General features: G+C 39.7%; 1 protein-coding gene across 9 annotated transcripts in view; it reads left to right on the forward strand.

Moving 5' to 3' along the window:
• The window catches only part of PIGN (phosphatidylinositol glycan anchor biosynthesis class N), a 110,763-nt gene extending 97,247 nt beyond the window's left edge, over window positions 1-13,516 (forward strand). For all 9 annotated transcript variants that reach the window (XM_060121069.1, XM_060121068.1, XM_060121066.1 and 6 more), the window contains one exon: window positions 10,984-13,516. In XM_060121069.1, coding sequence (XP_059977052.1) covers window positions 10,984-11,107 — 124 coding nt within the window. In that variant the 3' untranslated portion in view covers window positions 11,108-13,516. The remainder of the gene's footprint in view (window positions 1-10,983) is intronic.
• Window positions 13,517-23,946: the final 10,430 nt, after the last annotated feature.

Here is a 23,946-nt window from a genome sequence, read left to right on the forward strand (position 1 = left end):
CAACTAATCTCTAGAACTTTTTCATCTTGCATAACTGAATCTCTATACCCATTAAACAGCAGCTCCCTATTTTCCCTTCCCCTCAGCCCCTGGAATCCACTTTTCTACTTCCTGTCTCTATGAGTTTGGCTACTCTAGGTACCTCGTATAGGTGGAATCACACAATATTTATCCTTTCATATCTGGCTAATTTCACTTAGGGTAATGTCCTGAAGGTTCATCCATGTTGTAGCATGTATCAGAATTTCCTTCCTTTTGAAGGCTGAATAATATTCCATTGTATGTATATATCACGTTTTGTCTATCTATTCATCCATCAGTGGGCACATAGGTTGCTCCCACCTTTGGCTATTGTGAATAATGCTACTATAACATGGGTGTTCATTATCCGTTCAAGTCCCTGCTGTCAGTTCTTTGAGATACACACCCAGAAATGAGATTGCTGGATCATATGGTAGTTCTGTTTTTAATCTTTTGAGGAATTGCCTTAATGTGTTTCATAGCAGTTGTGCCATTTTATTCCTACCAGTAGTGCAGAAGACGAATTTCTCCACATTCTCACCAATCCTTGTTTTCTTTTCTTTTTTTGATAGTAGCCACCCTGATGGGTGTGAAGTATATCTCATTGTAGTTTTGACTTGCATTTCCCTAATGGTTCGTGATGTTGAGCATTTTTCATGTGCTTGTTGGCTATTTGTATGTCTTCTTTAGCAAAATATCTGGTCAAGTCCTTTGCCCATTTTTCATTTGAGTTATTTGGTTTTTTATTGTTGAGTGTTGAGTCCTCATGGCTTTCCTTCATCTACCTGCCTATTGTTTAGTGTTGAGTCCTCATGGCTTTCCTTCATCTACCTGCCTCCTAACCTCCTTGCCTGGTCTTGCCATGGAACCAGGGTCAGATTGGGCTGTCCTGGACATTAACCCCTTATCAGATATATGATTTGCAAATATTTTCTCCCATTCTGTAGTTTGCTTTTTCACTCTGTTGATTATGTCCTTTGCACAGAAGTTTTAAATTTTGATATAGTCCAGTTTATCTATCTTTATTTTTGTTACTAAAAGAGGCTTTGACCCATTGCAAAACTTGAATTTAGTATCTAGTGTGATGTTCTTCTTGGCACGCGTGTGGTACCTCCAGGCCTCTTCCTTGCATTCCTTTACACAACCATCATGGGAAATAAAGTGTTCATCAGAGCACAAAATAATAGCAAAAAAGAGACTGCAGAGGCATAAAACAAACAATGAGCATCATTCAAACCAAGGGAAACAGAATGGTGCATTAGCACTTGTAGGCTGTGAATGCATTAATGACCCCTCCCTCAGCAGCACTAGCCATGAGAAAAGGACGTTAACCCCGTGGTTCAGTACTGTACTTCATTTATATTACGTATTAAAATAGTATATAATTAATTAATGCTATACAGGGTAAAAACTGTGCTGTAGAAATGTTTTGTGGTAATAGTATTTTTTTTATAAAGGGAGCTGCCCTACACATACAGGGATCATATGTCCAGGTTTACCTGGAGCAGTCCTGGTTTATGCCTTTTGTGCCGGTGTAATCTTCACATCCTCATCTATACAACATTAAAAATCCAAAGTGGATGGGAAGAGAATAAAGGCGTAGCCAGTTAATAAGTTATGTTAAACCTCAGTTTATCTCAGTCTTAATGCTTCATCATCACGAGTCTAACTCCCATAGGTAAAATGGGATGCTTGCTCTGAGAGACTGCAGATTTCAGAGCTCAGTTCTGTTCATCAGGCTGAGAACATTGAACTATCCTACATAAATTACCCACATCCTCTTCCGGTCATTCCTGCTGAAATATCTCTTTGCTCTGCTCTGTTTGTCTTCTTTGTCTTTTATTGTATTGTACAAAAGATGCCTACTTAAGAAAGGAAGATGATGGGGAGCGGGGAGGTGGAAGAGGTTGGGGTGCAGAGACAAAATGAAATCTGAGTTAGTGGAATTAAGCTTTCTAAGTGGAATTACCCCAGTTGATGCTTCAAGGTGAGGTTTTCGTTGCTGCTGCTGCTCTTGTTGGTGAGTTAGAATTCTAAAATCTTTCCTTTGCATCCTGTATAGCAGTGATGGCATATAGTACCGCAGTGAACCACGTGATACAGGTCTAATGCGCAGAAGTGGTTCATGCATCTTCATAAGCATCTGATTGATTGCCAGGAAAAGGCTTGGATAGTGGGGGAAAATACACTTCAAGATCCAAAGCTAAAGCACCATATAATAAGGTTCACCTATCGAAACTTCATTATTCTACTTTTTCCTGCATTTTATTTGTGAGAATGTTGCTTTTAAGTCTTGGCTTTCTAATTATTCCTATGTGGATATACATTTGAAAAGCTGAGCAGTTCCTTGTCATGTTGCAGATATTATTAAACTTACTGTCATAATTTCCTTAATGGGAACCTGGGTTATTTGAATTGTGCTCCTGCAGTGGCTTCCCTTTGTGACAAATTTTATTTCCATACTCCTTTGTATTAGTAATACAGTTAATAACTTCAGCCATTCCATGCCTATTATTCACAGGAATGGAATGTTGTCCTTTTGTCCTTTTTATTGCTTTATAAATTTTATTGCTTTATAAATACATAAATGGTGAGAACCTGTCCTAGAATTTGAGAGAGGACTAGGGGCTAATGACCCCCGTGAATGCAGTCTGACATGTATCTGTAATGTCTGTAGTGCCGTCGTGGGGACTGCAGTGGATTTTCAAAATAGGTTGGAGAGATTCCTCAGCTATGAGTTTCAGGTTAATAAATAAGAGTGTCTTTAAAAATAAAGATTGCATTGCTAGGGCATAAGACAGGATATCTGTTTGTAAGTGTAGTCCAATATGTTCAAAATGCATCTTTGGAGCAGATTTTACCAGACTTTAATGGAAACTGTTAAAGGAATACACTCCAGTCAGTATGATCACCTGAAACCGTGGGTGTAATTTCAGTGGTTTTCTGGAGAACCTTGTGGCATCAGGTGTTTTTTCAACAGCCATGTGAAAAATATCCTACCCAGGCCATGAAACTGGGTTGGGCCGACAGAGCTATAATTTAGCATTTTCTTCTTTTGATCTTTTACACGGTTTCTTCATTTATAGCAGGCCATAAACTTTACAGAGTATTGCCTTTTATATTCCATACTGAGAGAAGTGCATTTTTTAAACTAGAGAAAAAATTCCTTTGAGGGAATTTTCATAACTATAAAAAAATTAGATTTAAATTTATGTTCTGAACGTATTTGATATGAGGTGAATAGTCATCATCATCAGTTTGAACTTTAGTTTGATAGTGGTATTCATTTGGACTTTGTTTCCTACATGCACTATTGTTATACATTATTAAAATATAAATGACAACTAAAGTATCACTTCTATCTTTAGATATAGTGAAAACTTAAAATTAAGTCCAGTAATATTTTAATATCCTCCTAAATGTAATTAATAAGTGCCATAAAATATCTTTACACTTGACAATGAATACTAAGCTTTATTAAAATCAGTGATTCTCAACCTGTTTCTTCCCCAGTACATCTGACAGATAGGACCTGCTTCTATTGCCCATTATCCTAATTGAGAAGTATAATCAACCTTTTATCACCCATTGTACACATTGAACAGGCCTGCCTGGTGATTCTGTATGCCCCTCCACACACAGACCCTGTCCCTCTACCATCTCATATGTATACCTTTAAAATTACTGATTTAAATAGTCAAGGGAAGAGAGTGGGAACAGCGGAACTCATTGCAAGTAGAAATTTGATGTTCCTTTAACTCTGCTATGCTATGATGACACCAAGACTTGATTGATGGAAAATATAACAACCTGAATGCCTTAGACTCAGTGGCACGAAGATGATGAGCTTCACAACTGTTCCCTGCCAACGATGTTAGCTTAAATGAGCCAAGAGTCCATGATTTCAGGCCACTTCAGGCCAAGGAGATAGGTGATCTGTGGAATACCTTTTATAAATAGACTGTCACTAAATTTGAGGATGGGTCACCTACTTTCTGGTTTTACAAAACTACTTTGTTAAGAGATCAAGTCATATTTAATATTTTAAAGTTTTAAAAAACACCTAGGGCTTCCCTGGTGGCACAGTGGTTGGGAGTCTGCCTGCCGATGCAGGGGACATGGGTTCGTGCCCCGGTCCGGGAAGATCCCACATGCCGCGGAGCGGCTGGGCCCGTGAGCCATGGCTGCTGAGCCTGCACATCCGGAGCCTGTGCTCCACAACGGGAGAGGCCACAACAGTGAGAGGCCCACGTACCGCAAAAAAAAAAGCAAAAAAAAAAAAAAAAAAAAACACCTAAAATTGATAGTAAAATTTAATGGAAAAAACATCTGCTAGAATATAATCTCTTCTTTTTTTTTTACAGCTTTATTGAGGTATAATTTATATATCATAAAATTCATCCATTTTAAGGTTTTAAATGATTTAAATCACTTCAGTGATTTTTCAGCAGATTTATGGAGTTGTGCAACCATCACCACAATCTAGTTTTTGAATATTTCCATCACTCAAAAAATTCTCCCGTGCCTAATTCAGTTCTATGCAATTCCCATACCTGGTCCCAGGAAACCACTAGTCTGCTTTCTGTCTCTACAGATTTGCCTATTCCCTGGACATTTCAATAAATGGAATCATACGATATGTAGTCTTTCACATCTGTCTTCTTCCAGTTAGTGTGATGTTTTTGGCATTCCTTTATGTTGTAGCATGGATCAGTACTTTGTTCCCTTTCATTGCTGAATAGTGTTCCATTGTATGGATAGGCCACATTCTGTGTATTCGTTTTATAGTGTAACCTTGTACAGTCCTCATGGCTTTCCTTCATCTACCTGCCTCCTAACCTCCTTGCCTGGTCTTCCCATGGAACCAGGGTCAGATTGGGCTGTCCTGGATTTGATCCTCGAGGCTGTAGACTGGGCAGTTTGCACTCCGTCCCTCATCTCACCTCTTACTCCGAACTCCAGTCCCTGGGTTGGGGAGTGAACCTTCTTATAACATGAAGAATTGTGACCATTATATCCAGCTTATTGGTTTGAGAATTTTTATCTCAGGAACCACTGCAGATTTTGAAATGTCCTGTGAGGAACAGAAATGGGAGAGAGTTGAAGACTTCTGTGATAATTATGAGCTTGGCCAAGAGTTCTATGTCATAATTTGTAAACATCACATAAATAGAAACGTATCACAAGCTCATTGTAGAAAATACAGAAAGCATGTAGAAAAAGTAAGAAGACACACATAATTCAATGTCTCAGAGTTAACCTCTGTCCAACAGGTTGATGTATCTCCTTTTAGACTTAATTTATATGCAAACATATACAGGTTTTTTTTTTTTTAAGTTGGCTTTCTATGATAACCATTTCCTGATGTCATTACTTTTGAAAACATGAAGGTTATTGTGACGAGAAAGGTGTGAGGAGAAACATGGTAGGGAGAGAGTTCAGAAAGACAGTTGATGTCACTTATGGCTTTGAAGGTCATTGTAAGGAATTAGGAATTTATTCCAAGTATAAGGCAAAGCATTAGACTCTTGAGCAGGGACGTATTTGATACGCTTTACATTTGGAAACAACTCTTTGGCCAATATGGAGAACATACTCAGGGATCGAGAGAGGGAAGAGCAAGATTGGTTAATAGGCTCTTGCAGTATTCTAAACTAGAGATGATGACAGCTTCAACTAGGGCAGTGATTCAAAATGGTAACAAGAGGCTAGATTTACAAAGTATTCTGAAAGAGAGGTGAGTGGAAGTTGTTAATGGACTGGATGTGCTAGGAGAAGAAAAGGTGAGAATCAAGGGTGACTCCTAGGTTTTTTATCTTGAGTAACTAAGTGAATGAACAGTAAAGTCATTTCCCGAGATGGAGAAGCCCCTCAGAAAAGTGAGGTTGATGAAGGAAGATTTGGGAAATTAAGAGCTGGGTTTTACATATCAAATTTTAAATGCCTTAAATTAGGATGGTGCCAGAGGAAGCCATGGGATCTTGGGAGAGTTTTTCTTTTATTTTTAGGATGAGAGACATTACACATCTGCGTGGTGACAGCTTTGCTCGCTTTAGAGAAGGGGAAAATGTCGCTATGAGAGAGGGGGGGGATCATTGCAAAAGTAAAGTCCTATTGTAGGAGAGTTGAAACAGGATCCAAAATAGAAGTGGAGGGGTTTGTTTTAGACAGGATCAGGTGCAGGAGGAAATATAGACAGATATGGGTGTTTTAGTAGGTTTGGGGCAAGAAGAGAAGTTCTCTCTTAGCTCTTAGTAAAGTTTTCTCAAATAAGCAAAGTCATCTCCTGAGAGGGGAGGAAGGTGATAGAACTTTGAGGAGAGAAGAAAGGACATTAAATGGTTTGATTTGGAGACAGAAAAATAATTCACAAGTGTGCAGTCAGAATTGAGGCATTCATGAGAACCAAATCTCATCTGTGCCCATAAAATTAAAGTGAGCCTAGCCAGAACAGTCATGAGGTTTTTGTGATGGTTCCTTTATCTTTAGTGTACGGTGCTTTCTGTTCCCTTCCCTGGTTCTGATTATTGATTCTAATGCCAGAATTACACTTATCTTTATGTTTTAATATCTCCTAGGGCTAGTTTTACTTCATTTTGGGAGAGACTCTTTGTTTCTTTAAATATTTTGGGATTTTGTCTTTTATCATTTAATTTTGATTATATGTCTATGACTTTTATTTTAGGGGAGTCTGATTTCAGTCCAGGCTAAATCTGCCAGGGTATATAAAACAAAAGAAGATTTTCTGATTTCTTTTAGTTACAAATTACCATTTTTAATAATTTAACAAATATTGAAGGGCCCACAAGGCCTTGAATTGGACCTTAAAGATGAAATGGGGAGAGAAACAGGGACCATGGTCCCTGCCTCCAGGGACCTGACAGCCTAGGGCAGAGGTCAGCAATCTCTGACCCTTTAGCGCAAGCCAGCCCACCTGCTGTTTTTGTGGTGCCTGCAAGCTGCCAGTTGTTTTCAATTAAACATTTTGAGATAATTATGGGTTCACATGAGATTGTAAGAAATAATACAGAAATCCTGTACTCCCTTTACCCAGTTACCCCCAAGGGTAACTTCATGCAACAAAGCTATAGAACAACCAGGATATTGACGTTCATATTGTCAAGATACAGAACAGCTTCTATCAACACAGGATCCTTCATGTTGCCCTTTTATTGGCAAAACCAGTTCCTTCCTGCTTCCATTCCTCCTTAACCCCTAGCAACCATTAATCTTTTTTTCATTTCTGTAGTTTTGTTATTTCATGAATGTGACATATGTGGAATTATACAGTATGTAACATTATGGGATTAGCTTTCTTTGCTCAGCATAATTCTCCGGTGATTCATCCAGGTTGTTGTGTGTTTCAGTAGTTCATTCCTTCTTATTTCGGAGTAGTATTCTGTAGTACGGATGTACCACAGTTTGTTTAGTCATTCACCCATTGAAGAACTTCGAGGTTATTTCCAGTTTGGGGCTATATGAATTAAGCCTCTAAGCATTCTTGTGAACATCAGTTTTTATTTCTTTGGGATAAATGTCCAGAAGTACACTTGCTGGGTCATATAGTAGTTGCACGTTTAGTTTCATAAGAAACTACCGAACTGTTTTTTGACTGACTGGAGTAGAAATCCAGGTTCCCCATTCAGCCTCCATTGATGCCCAAAGGGGTCTCCTCGTTATTACAGGGCAGGGGAAGGAATTACAGTTCCCCACTGGGCCTCCCCTGGTATTTCCGTGGTTAGGAAGGGCTGGAAGTCCTTATTGCTCCCCTACATGACCTCCACTAACATCACAGTGGGGAGGGGAATGGCCTTGTTAACTCTGGGCGGAGGTGAATGACTCTCCACTGGGCCTCGTCTGATACTACCCCAGTGAAGGGGGCCCTCATTACTGCTGGACGGGGGTGCAAGTCGAGGCTTCTCGCGTGGTCTCCACTGACACTGTTGGGCAGTGGGAATTGCTTGTCACTGCCAGGTTTGGGTGAAAGTACCAGCTTCCCTACTCAGTGTTCTCTCATGCCATGGGGGTTCAGGGTCAGGGATGGATGGGGGTTGGAGTACCTCATCAAAGCCTGGTGAGGGTGGAAGTGTAGGCTCCCCACTCGGCCTTTGCTGGAGCAGGTAGGAGCCAAACCACCCTTTTTTCTGTGGTTTCTGGCTGAAGTGGAACAGTTACTGTCTAAAAGTTTTCCATCTTTTGGGCCTGCCCCACTCCTTGTCTGTCCTTTGGCTAGAGAGTAGGCTTTTGTTATCATGTTGGGTTGTTTTGAGGGGGTTTGGGCTATGTCCATTGGCATTTCTGGTTTGTTCCATTTTGTTCCAGCAAAAAGAAAATCCAGGGAACTACCCACTGTGTCATTCCTTGGGTCCCAAGATCCTTAACCTGTGTGTATTCTATCCACTGTTCAGTCTTCTTACGTTTCTTTTATATACAATGCCCAGAGTTTTTGTTGTACTTGGCAGGAAGAATAGGGGAAAGTACACCTACTCCATCTCCAGGAAAAGGAAGATTTTCTGATTTTTTTTTTAAAGCTTCTAGTTTTCTAACACCTCTGTGCTGTGATAAACTTGAATTGCCCCACTTTGGAAGATGTTTAAAGTAAGATCAGTCAACCAGTTACCAACTTAAGTGTGATAAAATTTCAGCATAACTCACATAATGTTGGTAACATAATCTTGTCTATTTTGGCATGAGTTGTTCAAGAGCATTCTGTTAAAATAAATATCTAGATAGTTTTATTCCCAGAAGGGCTTTGTAGAATGATAAAAATGTCTTATCATTGTTTTCATTTTTAAATAAATAATTATCAGTGATTTATTTCCTCTGTAGCTACTAAAGTTGGAAAGTAGCTTTGTAAAATCTACATAATTAAGTGGTAGATAAGAGCTATATCATATTCATTCAGGGTTAAAAAAATATATACAAACACACATACACATAAACACATACACACATAAATTTAAGTAGAAGAAAATTCCAGGTCCAATATTCTATTACATTATTTTTACAGTGAAAATAAACAAACATTTCAAAACTCTTAACTTAATGTTAATATTTGGCTAGCAGTTAAAGATCTAATTTTATTGTTTTCTTTTTAGGTCAGGAGCCTACCCTAGTCCAGAACCAGATTTCTAACATAACTAGTTCTCATTCTTATTTTTTAATTAGCCAACTCTTCTATATCAAATTTACTTTACAAGATGAACCAGTGAACCTAGAGAAAGATTCTAAATAGGAATCAGTGCCTTTCCAAAGGAAATCCTATCAAACCATAAAGCTTTACAATTGGAGGTTCTTACTTAAAAGCTTATAACAATACCATAAATAAATAAATAAATAAAAGCTGCATAGAGTAGAGGCCCTTCTTTCCTGGCCTTGAGGGGCCTTGCCTATGGAGCAGTTACCTGACAGCACAGTGAAGCTTTGCCTAGGTTGGCCTAGGGCCAGCAGTTTGACATTTTGGGGGGCTGCCCACCTACTGGACTGGAGTTATTGAGAAGGTGGGAGGGAGGCCTGCAGGCCGCTGTTCCCTTTCCCCTTAGTCTCCATGTCCCTCTCTGTGATCCGCCTGTTTTACATGCACCCAAAAGGCACCTTCCCAGATGCCCTAAGACAAGTTCCCTGGGGCTTGCCCTGGGGGCCATTCTTGGGAAGGGGCTTCTTTAACCCACACCAGGACTTCTGTTTGCTGGGGGTAGAGGAGAGGAAAGGGAGAAAATATGACCTCCCTTCATCAAACCAGCTTGGTTACAGGCCTGCGGAACCTTGTTTTTTCTGCAACAAGAGAAAGCCTGCGCACAGGCTTTCTGCCTGCGCACATTTTACACAAGGGTGTAAAATGTGTGAATCTCTTATGAAGTTAGACAGTTAAACACAACTCTGATAGGCATTGTGAATAAACTTGCCAATCTGCACTGAAGCTTAGCTTGGGCAATACTGTACTAGTACACTATAGGAAGCCTCTGCTTTGTTGCACATTTGTCAGATCTGTGTCCTAAATTTCTTTCCATATTTCCAAATTTATCATCAAGCCATGTACTATGTACTGTGTTTAAAAAGAAAAACTGAACATTTAATATTGCTGATAGATGGGAACTGGGATTGAGTAATTTTAAGCGTATTCTATCTTCTTCCAGAAGTCTTGGGGATAGTAGCTTTGACTCTGAGATTAATAGAGAGATGTGTCCCTTTTCTTTTGTTTAGATTCTTTGACTAAAACTTTCACTTCACTGAATTTGAGTTTGGGTAACATTTTTCTTTCTTTGTGGCTGGTACTTTTGTCAAAGTACTTCTAACTTATGTCAAAACATGGGATGGCATGGTCTAAAACATCAGAATACTTAACTTGGGGACATCATGGGGAGTCTGTGGATATTATTCAGAGTATATAAGAATTAGAGGGGGGAAATTATCTTTATTTTTCTAAAAGCTAAATTTTAAAATTCAGTTTCTAATGGTGACAAAGACACAGGCACTACTAATATCAATCAGACATTTTCATACCATTATAGTTGTTGGAGCTATCTCAAAATATTATGTTCATCACTACTTCTACAACAAATTTGTTCTTTTTAACATATTGATATCTATTTCAAAATCATTGGTATCCTCTGTAATTCTGTGTATTTTATATACACAGTTGACCCTTGAACAACATGGGTTTGAACTGCATGGATCCACTTATTTGTGGATTCTTTTCAATAGTAAATGCTGCAATACTACAAGATCCGTGGTTGGTTGAATGCGAGGATGCCAAACCATAGATACTTAGGAACCCTGGATGCTGAGGGCCAACTATAAAGTTATAAGCTGATTTTCGACTTCTCAGAGGGTCAGCACCCCTAATCCCTGAGTTGTTCAAGGATCAACTGTACATTTAGAAACATTAGTTAGAGGAATCTTATGCTTTTCCTCTTATGTGTTCTCTCTGCCTGTAACATGTTTCTTTTTCTCCTTCTGTAGCATCAGCCACTACGTGATTGTCATGTCCATGACCATCTTTCTGGTGTTTCTCAATGGCCTGGCACAGATGCTCACAACAAAGAAACTCAAACTGTGTGGCAGACCCAAAAGCCACCTCACGTGATGTTGCCAAAGCCATCATTCAGCATCCAGATCCTGGTTCTCATTCTCCTTGTCAACTAAAATCTTATCAAGGATTCATAAAGGAGATGGATATTAATGTATAACATACTCTGCTCATCTAAAGGAAATTATATGTGGAATTCTGAATTTATGGGTTATCTGGAATAAAGGAGCTTCCATTTTCTTTAGGTTTTGCATGAAGTCATGGTTACATCTGTGGAAAAGCAGAGTAAAGCATTCTACATCTTCATTTTTTCCTTTAGTTGGCAACTCCTCTCACTGATGTTTCAGAGCACCTGTAACAGTCTCTGGTCCCCAGCTGTACAGCTTCCTGTATTATATGCAGAGGAGAATGTGCTCCTGAGGGGGCAGTACTGATCACATCCAAAATCAATGCACTGGCTGAACATGAAGTAAATCACCAGGTGGCACCATAAATATTTATCAACTCTAAGCACTTGTTTTGCAAGTAGTTCTAACTACTAAACAACATTAGAAAGACAATCAGGATGTGTAGAAAAATGTTTGCAGGTGTTTTTCATTTTTCTTCAGTATTCAGCAATACTATTTTATGCTTTTTAGTGCTTTTTTAGTTTTCATAGTCAATCAGCTAGATGCAGGTTTTACCTTCACTTTTTTTTTTTTTCCATTTCTGGATTCTCATGGAATTTCTGGAGATAGAAAAGCAGAAAAAGCTTGTTATTTGTGTCTTGTCCGTGGGGGAAAAGATTTAAGTGATTAGTTTTTTTTGGTTTTTAAAATTTTTATTTTATTTATTTATTTTTGGCTGCATTGGGTCTTCGTTGCTGTGCGCAGGCTTTCTCTTGTTGCAGAGCACGGGCTCTAGAGCGCAGGCTCAATAGTTTTGGAACACAGGCTCAGTAGTTGTGGCTCACAGGCTCTAGAGCGCAGGCTCAGTAGTTGTGGTGCATGGGCTTAGTTGCTCCGCAGCATGTGGGATCTTCCCAGACCAGGGCTCGAACCCATGTCCTCTGCATTGGCAGGCAGATTCTTAACCACTGCACCACCAGGGAAGCCCCTAAATGATTAGTTTTTAATTGTAGATTCAATAACTGTTACTTCCAAAGCTTTTATCATGCATTATTCCAACAGAATTCTTTAAATCAATAGTTAAACTTTCTGAAAATATCATAGGTCAGTGTTAAAATTGCTTTTCTTTCTGGTTGTGAGATTCTAGCTCAAAGGCCCAAAGTCCTCTCGTTAAAGTTTAATTTCTATTCATAAACTAATTTTAATGGACAAAATATTTTGAGAGTAATTTTTATTTGGATTCTTCATAAAGTGACCTTTAGATGTCACTGTGGAGTTGGCCTTTTGCCCATGGTGAGCCGGGAGAGTTTGGCTGATGCTAAGCTTTCTTGGTCTGAGTCCCATTTTTAAAAAGTAATTGATTTTGAATTAAGTTATAGCATCACTAATTCATTATTAATGATGAGGAAGCCCTCTACAAATTAGCACATTTTTCAAACTGGCAGGTGAGTGAACAGATACAATTTAGGAGATTCGAAAATCAGTTTGGCAAAATGTACTTTCTTAATTCCTATTTATGATGAAGTATAGTTATAATTGACTTGTGATAGTACTTCATGGTATACCAGCGAAAGCATTATAGTACAAAAAAACAAGAGACGTATTGATGTCAATGTAAGACCTCATGCAGTCTGTAATATGAAATCTAGGTGGACAGCTAAGAAGCTGCTGAAACGGTATTGGCAGGTGGAGAACCCATGAACTTTCACGTTGCCTCAAAGGATTTTTGATCAGTCTTTTCACAAGTCAGAGAAAACTGACTTTATAAACACTTATTATTTTTCCTTTTATATCTAGTTTTGCCTTTCAACTTTCTCCAGATTTTCACACAGAGGAATTAATGAATATTTTATTACAACACGGTAAAAGGTGCTCTGTGCTTTATCTTTATTTTGCTTTTCGAAGCACATCGTTTTAATATTGTTTCAAGTCAGTGTGAATTTACAAAACATGGATTGCCCCTACAGCCACAGGCCAGCCTTGCTCTACTATGACAGGGCCCCTCAGACTCACCTGGGAACAGTGCACTGGATGGGCCTTTTCTACTGCACAGCTTATCAGAATATCTTGAAGTGTTTTGAAATGCATATTTTTATATTGAAAAACAGAAAATATAAATAAGATTTAAGTAAAATATATTTCTGTTTAAGGCATTTACTTTTTCATTGTAACTATAAATATCAGGTTTTCAAGTCAAGACTTAAGACATTTGCTGATTAACATTTGTTTAAATTAAGAATTGCTGTAAGAATTAAAGTGGGCATATCAGGTTGAGAAAATACTGAACAACAAAAAAAAACCATGCTATGTCACATGGACCATGAATAAATCTTGGAGGAAACCCTAAGGATTTAGGAAACTATCTGCAGCCTGTCTGTAATTTATGAATGCTTTAATTCTCTCTACTATTTTTTTTAATGTGCTGTATCTAGAACACAAAATGCGTTTTTATTTTTTCGGGAAATAATGTTATAAGTGGTAGTATATTTTCACAATAATCCCCTCAAACGATTTAACAATGATAGAGCTGAACTACTTACCTAGAAAACTACTTACTCATCACTTATGATACTGTTTCTCATGAAAAACTCATTCTGAATTCTGGTCAACTCAGATATTAGGAGCATATATGTCCCCCACCTCCAGCCCCACCCTTAAACACTTGTAGTGGACTGGGGACTTCTTTGGCCTTCACCTTTTGATACGTACCTGTGCCATCAAATATGTAATTTCTGATGGAGCAGGTCCAGAGGGCATGGGGCCGGGGCATTGCATGGGGATTGTCTCTAGATGCCCTCTGGTCGCGGACGGGAGCCAGGGGAGCCCCCCTCCCCCCCGCAGAGAATGAGCTAAACCAACTCAAATCATTTAGGGAGGATCCCCTTCAAGCAGTTCTGAGGACTACTTTAAGAGATCTGAGATAACTTGGTAATGTCTCACCTTTGCAGAGTTCTTTTTATACTGACATTCTATCTGTAAAATGCTTGAGAGTGGGATTGTTAGGGTATGTGCTTTCAGCACTGTAGTAATATCTTGTAGCATTTTCCCATTTCTGCATCAGTGTGGTTTGTAAGAGTTGGGTGGGATTTCTGCTCTTAATACTCATTCTACAAAAAGAACATTTTAGGGCTTCCCTGGTGGCGCAGTGGTTGGGAGTCCGCCTGCTGATGCAGGGGACACGGGTTTGTGCCCTGGTCCGGGAGGATCCCACATGCCGCGGAGCGGCTGGGCCCGTGAGCCGTGGCCACTGGGCCTGCGCGTCCGGAGCCTGTGCTCCGCAGCGGGAGAGGCCACAACAGTGAGAGGCCCGCGTACCGCAAAAAAAAAAAAAAAAAATTTTAGAAGTAATGTATCACTTATTAATTTCCTTAGAGACACTAACACAGATCACAGTTGTTAACTCACCACCCTGAGTACTGCAGTATTTGCCACATAGCAGCATTTCTCAAAGTATGTCCCTTGGAACATGGGTTTCTTAGGATACAAATAGATGTCATAATAAAAAAGTTACCCTGATCAAATATATTTGAGAAACACCTAGTCAAAGCTAAATAGGTGTATTTCTTATAGTACTGGGAATTTAATTTGGCATGTGCATTGTGAAGGGAGAAGATAGCAATATGCCCCAAATTTCCACTTGCTTGGCCACAGACCCGACCTACAAGTCTCCCTTCCGCCTGGCACACATACTTCAGAAGTGTCCCCACATACTTTTGCACTTAAAAACCTCAGCTTATCATACTGTTTCAAAAAAGGGTGTCGGGGGGAGACCTTCAGGATGATGAAGGAGTAAGACATGGAGATCACCTTCCTCCCCACAAATACATCATAAATACATCTACATGTGGAACAGCTCCTACAGAACACCTACTGAACGCTGGCAGAAGACCTCAGACCTCCCAAAAGGCAAGAAACTCCCCATGTACGTGGGTTGGGCAAAAGAAAAAAGAAGAAGCAGAGACAAAAGAATAGGGTTGGGACCTGCACCACTGGGAGGGAGCTGTGAAGGAGGAAAGGTTTCCACACACTAGGAAGCCCCTTCGTGGGTAGACACGAGGGTGGCAGAGGGGGGAATCTTTGGAGCCATGGAGGAGATCACAGCAACAGGGGTGCGGAGGGCAAAGTGGAGAGATTCCCGCACAGAGGATCAGTGCTGACCAGCACTCACCAGCCCGAGAGGCTTGTCTGCTCACCCACCGGGACCAGTGAGGCTAGGAGCTGAGGTTCCGACTTCGGAGGTCGGATCCCAGGGAGAGGACTGGGGTTGAACACAGCCTGAAGCGGGCTAGTGAGCCACAGCTAGCCGGGAGGGAGTCCGGGAAAAGGTCTGGAGCTGCCAAAGAGGCAAGAGACTTTTTCTTGCCTCCCTGTTTCGTGGTGGGCGAGGAGAGGGGATTAGGAGAGCCACGTGAATGAGCTCTAGAGATGGGGGCGGGCCGCAGCTATCAGCACGGACCCCAGAGACGGGCATGAGACACTAAGGCTGCTGCTGCCGCCACCAAGAAGCCTGTGTGCGAGCACAGGTCACTATCCACACCTCCCTTCCGAGGAGCCTGTGCAGCCCTCCACTGCCAGGGTCCCGTGATCCAGGGACAACTTCCCCTGGAGAATGCACGGCGCGCCTCAGGCTGGTGCAACGTCACGCCGGCCTCTGCTGCCACAGGCCCGCCCCGCACGCCGTGCCCTCCCCCCCCACCCCCTACCCCCCACCCCCCACCCCCCGCCTGAGTGAGCCAGAGCCCGTGAATCAGCGGCTACTTTAACCCTGTCCTGTCTGGGTGGGGAACAGATGCCCTCAGGCAACCTACACGCAGAGGCAGGGCCAAATCCAAAGTTGAACCCCGGGAGCTGTGCAAACAAAGAAGAGAAAGGGAACTCTCTCCCAGCAGCCTCAGGAGCAGTGGATTAAATCTCCACAGTCAACTTGATGTACCCTGCATCTGTGGAATACCTGAATAGACAACAAATCATCCCAAAATTGAAGCGGTGGAATTTGGGAGCAACTGTAGACTTGGGGTTTGCTTCCTGCATCTAATTTGTTTCTGGTTTTATGTTTATATTACTTTAGTATTTAGAGTTTATCATTGGTAGATTTGTTTATTGATTTGGTTGCTCTCTTCCTTTTTTAATATATATAGATATATTTTTTTTTCCTTTTTCTCTTTTTGTGAGTGTGTATGTGTATGCTTCTTTGTGTGATTTTTGTCTGTATAGCTTTGCTTTTACCATTTGTCCTAGGGTTCTGTCTGTCCAGTTTTGTTTTGTTTTGTTTTGTTTTGTACAGTTTTTAGTGCTTGTTATCATTGGTGGATTTGTTAGTCGGTTTGGTTGCTCTCTTCTTTCTTTCTTTTTTTATTACTCTTAAATTTTTTAAAATAATTTTTTAAAATAACTTTCTCTTCTTCCCTCCCTCCCTCCCTCCCTCCCTCTCTCTCCCTCTCTCCCTCCCTTCCTTCCTTCCTTCCTTCCTTCCTTCCTTTCTTTCTTTCTTTCTTTCTTTCTTTCTTTCTTTCTTTCTTTCTTTCTTTCTTTCTTTCTTTCTCTCTTTCTTTCTTTCTTTCTTTCTTTCTTTCTTTTTTCTCCCTTTTCTTCTGAGCCATGTGGCTGACAGAGTCTTTGTGCTCCGGCCAGGTGTCAGGCCTGAGCCTCTGAGGTGGAAGAGCAGACTTCAGGACATTGGCCCACCAGAGACCTCCTGGCTCCATGTAATATAAAACGGCAAAAGCTCTCCCAGAAATCTCCATCTCAATGCTAAGACCCAGCTCCACTCAGTGACCAGCAAGCTACAGTGCAGGACACCCTCTGCCAAACAACTAGCAAGACAGGAACACAACATCACCCATTAGCAGAGAGGCTGCCTAATATCATAATAAGGTCACAGAAACCCCAAAACATACCACCAGACATGGTCCTGCCTACTGGAAAGACAAGATCCAGCCTCATCCACCAGAACACAGGCACCAGTCCCCTCCACCAGGAAGCCTACACAACCCACTGAACCAACCTTAGCCACTGGGGGCAGACACCAAAAACAATGGGAACTATGAAACTACAGCCTGCGAAAAGGAGACCCCAAACACAGTAAGTGAAGCCAAATGAGAAGACAGAGAAATACACAGCAGATGAAGGAGCAAGGTGAAAACCCACCAGACCAAACAAATGAAGAGGAAATAGTCAGTCTACCTGAAAAAGAATTCAGAGTAATGATAGTAAAGATGATCCAAAATCTTGGAAATAGAATGCAGAAAATACAAGAAACTTTTAACAAGGACCTAGAAGAACTAAAGCGCAAACAAACAGTGATGAACAACAAAATAAATGAAATTAAAAATTCTCCAGAAGGAATCAATAGCAGAATAACTGAGGAAGAAGAACAGATAAGTGACCTGGAAGATAAAATAGTGGAAATAACTACCACAGAGCAGAATAAAGGAAAAAGAATGAAGGACAGTCTCAGAGACCTCTGGGACAATATTAAACGCACCAACATTCGAATTATAGGGGTCCCAGAAGAAGAAGAGAAAAAGAAAGGGACTGGGAAAATATTTGAAGAGATTATAGTGGAAAACTTCCCTAATATGGGAAAGGAAATAGTCGATCAAGTCCAGGAAGTACAGAGAGTCCCATACAAAATAAATCCAAGGAGAAACACACAAAGACACATATTAATCAAACTATCAAAAACTAAACACAAAGAAAAAATATTAAAAGCAGCAAGGGGAAAACAACAAATAACATACAAGGGAATCCCCATATGGTTAACAGCTGATCTTTCAGCAGAAACTCTGCAAGCAGAAGGGAGTGGCAGGACATATTTAAAGTGATGGAGGGGAAAAACCTACCACCAAGATTACTCTACCCAGCAGGGATCTCATTCAGATTTGATGGAAAAATTAAAACCTTTAAAGACAAGCAAAAGCTAAGAGAATTCAGCACCACCAAACCAGCTTTACAACAAATGCTAAAGGAACTTCTCTAGGAAAAAAACACAAGAGAAGGAAAAGACCTACAATAACAAACCCAAAACAATTAAGAAAATGGTAATAGGAACACACATATCGATAACTACCTTAAATGTAAATGGATTAAATGCTCCAATGAAAAGACATAGATTTGCTGAATGGATAAAAAAATAAGACCCATATATATGCTGTCTAAAAGAGACCCACTTCAGACCTAGGGACACATACAGACTGAAAGTGAGGGGATGGAAAAAGATATTGCATGCTAATGGAAATCAAAAGAAAGCTGGAGTAGCAATTCTCATATCAGACAAAATAGACTTTAAAGACTATCACAAGAGACAAAGAAGGACGCTACATAATGATCAAAGGATCAATCCAAGAAGGAGATATAACAACTATAAATATTTATGCACCCAACATAGGAGCACCTCAATACATAAGGCAAATGCTAACAGCCATAAAAGGGGAAATCGACAGTAACACAATCATAGTAGGGGACTTTAACACCCCACCTTCACCAATGGACAGATCATCCAAAATGAAAATATATAAGGAAACACAAGCTTTAAATGATACGTTAATCAAGATGGACTTAATTGATATTTATAGGACATTCCCTCCAAAAACAACAGAATACTCTCTCTTTTCAAGTGCTCATTCTCCAGGGTAGATCGTATCTTGGCTCACAAATCAAGCCTTGGTAAATTTAAGAAAATTGAAATCATATCATGTAACTTTTCTGACCACAAGGCTATGAGACTACATATAAATTACATGAAAAAAATCTGTAAAAATTACAAACATATGGAGGCTAAACAATACACTACTAAGTAACCAAGAGATCACTGAAGAAATCAAAGAGGAAATCAAAAAATACCTAGAAACAAATGACAATGAAAACACGATGACCCAAAACCTATGGGATGCAGCAACAGCAGTTCTAAGAGAGAATTTTATTACAACACAATCCTACCTCAAGAAACAAGAAACATCTCAAATAAACACCTAACCTTACATCTAAAGCAATTAGAGAAAGAAGAACAAAAAAACCCCAAAGTTAGCAGAAGGAAAGAAATCATAAAGATCAGATCAGAAATAAATGAAAAAGAAATGAAGGAAACAGTAGCAAAGATCAATAAAACTAAAAGCAGGTTTTTTAAGAAGATACACAAAATTGATAAACTATTAGCCAGACTCATAAAGGGAGAAGAATCAAATCAATAGAATTAGAAATGAAAAAGCAGAAGTAACAACTGACACTGCAGAAATACAAAGGATCATGAGAGATTACTACAGGCAACTATATGCCAATAAAATGGACAACCTAGAAGAAAAGGGCAAATTCTTAGAAATGCACAATCTGCCGAGACTGAACCAGGAAGAAATAGAAAATATGAACAGACCAATCAAAAGCACTGAAATTGAAACTGTGATTAAAAACCTTCCAACAAACAAAAACCCAGGACCAGATGGCTTCACAGGTGAATTCTATCAAACATTTAGAGAAGAACTAACACTTATCCTTCTCAAATTCTTCCAAAATATAGCAGAGGGAGGAACACTTGCAAACTCACTCTACGAGGCCACCAGCACTCTGATACCAAAACCAGACAAAAATGTCCCAAAGAAAGAAAACTACAGGCCAATATCACTGATGAACATAGATGCAAAAATTCTCAACAAAATATTAACAAACACAATTCAATAGCACATAAAAGGATCATACACCATGATCAAGCGGGATTTAATCCCAGGAATGCAAGGATTCTTCAGTATACTCAAATCAATTGATGTGATACACCATATTACAAATTGAAGGAGAAAAACCATATGATCATCTCAATAGATGCAGAAAAAGCTTTTGACAAAATTCAACACCCATTTGTGATAAAAACCCTCCAGAAAGTAGGCATAGAGGGAAATTACCTCAACATAATAAAGGCCATATATGAAAACCCTACAGCCAACATCATTCTCAATGGTGAAAAACTGAAACCATTTCCTCTAAGGTCAGGGACAAGACAAGGTTGTCCACTCTCACCACTGTTATTCAGCATAGTTTTGGAAGTTTTAGCCACAGCAGTCAGAGAAGAAAAAGAAATAAAAGGAATCCAAATTGGAAAAGAAGAAGTAAAACTGTCACTGTTTGCAGATGACATGATACTATACATAGAGAATCCTAAAGATGCTACCAGACAACTACTAGAGCTAATCAATGAATTTGGTAAAGTAGCAGGGTACAAAATTAATGCACAGAAATCTCTTGCATTCCTATACACTAATGACAAAATATCTGAAAGAGAAATTAAGGAAACACTCCCATTTACCACTGCAGCAAAAAGAATAAAATACCTAGGAATAAACCTACATAAGAAGACAAAAGACCTGTATGCAGAAAACTATGACACTGATGAAAGAAAGTAAAGATGATTCAAACAGATGGAGAGATATACCATCTTCTTGGATTGGAAGAATCAATACTGTGAAAATGACTATACTACCCAAAGCAATCTACAGATTCAATGCAATCCCTATCAAACTACCAGTGACATTTTTCACAGAACTATAACAAAAAATTTCACAATATGTATGGAAACACAAAAGACCCTGAATAGCCAAAACAATCTTGAGAAAGAAAAATTGAGCTGGAGGAATCAGGCTCCTGGACTTCAGACTATACACAAAGCTACAGTAATCAAGACAGTATGGTTCTGGCACAGAAACAGAAAGATAGATCAATGGAACAGGATAGAAAGCCCAGAGATAAGCCCACGCACATATGGTCACCTTATTTTTGATAAAGGAGGCAAGAATATACAGTGGAGAAAAGACAGCCTCTTCAATAAGTGGTGCTGGGAAAACTGGATAGGTACATGTAAAAGTATGAGGTTAGAACACTCCCTAACACAATACACAAAAATAAACTCAAAATCGATTAGAGACTTAAACGTAAGTCCAGACACGATAAAACTCTTAGAGGAAAACATAGGCAGAACACTCTATGACATAAATCACAGAAAGATCCTTTCTGACCCAGCTCCTAGAGAAATGTAAATAAAAACAAAAATAAACAAATGGGACCTAATGAAACTTCAAAGCTTTTGCACAGAAAAGGAAACCATAAACAAGACAAAAAGACAACCCTCAGAATGGGAGAAAATATTTGCAAATGAAGCAACTGACAAAGGATTAATCTCCAAAATTTACAAGCAGCTCATGCAGCTCAATATCAAAAAAACAATGCAATCCAAAAATGGGCAGAAGACCTAAACAGACATTTCTGCAAAGAAGATATACAGATTGCCAAGAAACACATGAAAGAATGCTCAACATCATTAATCATTAGAGAAATGCAAATCAAAACTACAATGAGATATCATCTCACACCGTTCAGAATGGCCATCATCAAAAAATCTAGAAACAATAAATGCTGGAGAGGGTGTGGAGAAAAGGGCACCCTCTTGCACTGTTGGTGGGAATGTAAATTGATACAGCCACTATGGAGAACAGTATGGAGCTTCCTTAAAAAACTAAAAATAGAACTACCATTCAACCCAGCAATGCCACTACTGGGCATATACCCTGAGAAAACCATAATTCAAAAAGAGTCACGTACCACCACAATGTTCACTGTAGCTCTATTTACAATAGCCAGGACATGGAAGCAACCTAAGTGTCCATCAACAGATGAATGGATAAAGAAGATGTGGCACATATATGCAATGGAATATAAGCCATAAAAAAAAAGATACTGAGTTATTTGTAGTGAGGTGGATGGACCTAGAGACTGCATAAAGAGTGAAGTAAGTCAGAAAGAGAAAAAAAATACCGTATACTAACACATATGTATGGAGTCTACAAAAAAAAAAAAAAAAGGTTCTGAAGAACCTAGGAGCAGGACAGGAATAAAGACGCAGACGTAGAGAATGGACCTGAGAACACAGGGAGTGGGAAGGGTAAGCTGGGACGAAGTGAGAGAGTGGCATGGACATATATACACTACCAAACGTAAAATCGATAGCTAGTGGGAAGCAGCCGCATAGCACAGGGAGATCAGCTCAGTGCTTTGTGACCACCTAGAGGGGTGAGATACGGAGGGTGGGAGGGAGACACAAGAGGGAGAAGATATGGGGATATAGGTATATGTATAGCTGATTCACTTTGTTATAAAGCAGAAACTAACACATCACTGTAAAGCAATTATACTCCAATAAAGATGTTAAATAAAAAAAGAGCAATAAAATCATAGGGCATAGTTCAGTGTAACAACAACAAAAAAAAGGGTGTCTTATACATAACTGAATGTTTTGTTTTCCTGAGAGCTTGAAAACCATTTTCATTTTAACTTTTATAGTGGGAAAACTTTAAAATGTACTAGCCATTCTCCCTGCCTCTGCGTAAGTCAAGTAATCTTTGACAGGAATCTTCAGTACTAGGGCATGGGCATCCAGTCAGTCAGAATTTATCTAAGTCTATATACCACATCCTTTACCAGAAGAATAAATTCACAACAAATACTGGCTTGTTTTCCTGTGATTTGCCACTAGTGAAGGTGATTACTAGTTACATTTTTGTGCATTCCCTGGTTTTTCTATTTTACTTATTTCTCTCTTCTCACGTCACTCCTCTCTCTTAGCTATGTTAGAACCCAGTGTGTATATGAGTGTGTTTTTCTTCATGAGTTAGTTTCCATGAGTTCTTACATTCAGTATGTGCTGTGAGTGTGTGGCGCTCAGCTGGGCCATCTGCGTGGTGCTCTCTTTTCGGCAGTAACTGCCTCCATCGCTTACCGTGTGTCTCTGGCACGAGTCACGTGGCTTTTATGACTCCTCCCTCACCCAGCTGACTATTTTAGGGGTGCACATTTGGCCCAAGCCAGGCCAATCTGAGTTCTTTGCAAGATTTGCAAGCTAGAACAGAGAGAAAATTTCTAAGATGTAAAATTCAGGAGTCACATTGATGGCTAAGTTTAATTAAGTGAAAAGAAAATTAAGTGAGATCCTCCAGTAACCTTCCAATAAGTAACCTTCCACAACATACTTAACCAATAAAAAGAGGGATTAATTTTACTGGTATTTCTAAGAACACACTAAATAATGACAAGTCCAAAGTTCCACTTAAAATGTATATCTTGTATATTTATGCTTTGTAAATTGGGATTGATGGGACAGAATGGTTCAACCATGTCCTTGCAGGTCCCTTTGGCTGCGTCCTCTGCTGCCCAGCTTCCCTTGGTTCCAACCATTTTTTTAACCCTTCCTAGTTATTCTACAAGCCATTCATTTTCTTAAAATTTTTGTCTGCATCTGTTACTTGCAACCAAGAACTTTAATTGATACGCATGCTTTGAAGGTGTTTGTAACTGTATCTCGTCAATGTTTAGTGTGGTTTCTAATTACTGTTTTTTACAAAATTGTGACGAAACTTATATAGCCGGGCTTCCCTGGTGGCGCAGTGATTAAGAATCTGCCTGCCATTGCAGGTTCGAGCCCTGGTCTGCGAAGATCCCACATGCTATGGAGCAACTAAGCCCGTGAGCCACAACTACTGAGCCTGCATGCCTAGAGCCCATGCTCCACAACAAGAGAAGCCACCTCAATGAGAAGCCTGTGCACCGCAACTAGAGAGAAGCTGCGCACAGCAATGAAGACCCAACGCAGCCAAATAAATTAAATAAATAAATTTATTTAAAAACAAAACAAAACGAAAAAAACATATAGCCCTTACAGTGTGCCAAGCAATGTTTTAAATGCTTTACAAGCGCTTCCCTGGTGGCGCAGTGGTTGAGAGTCCCCCTGCCGATGCAGTGGACACGGGTTCATGC

This window comes from Lagenorhynchus albirostris, chromosome 14 (assembly GCF_949774975.1).
Source record: "Lagenorhynchus albirostris chromosome 14, mLagAlb1.1, whole genome shotgun sequence".
Taxonomy (NCBI): domain Eukaryota; kingdom Metazoa; phylum Chordata; class Mammalia; order Artiodactyla; family Delphinidae; genus Lagenorhynchus; species Lagenorhynchus albirostris.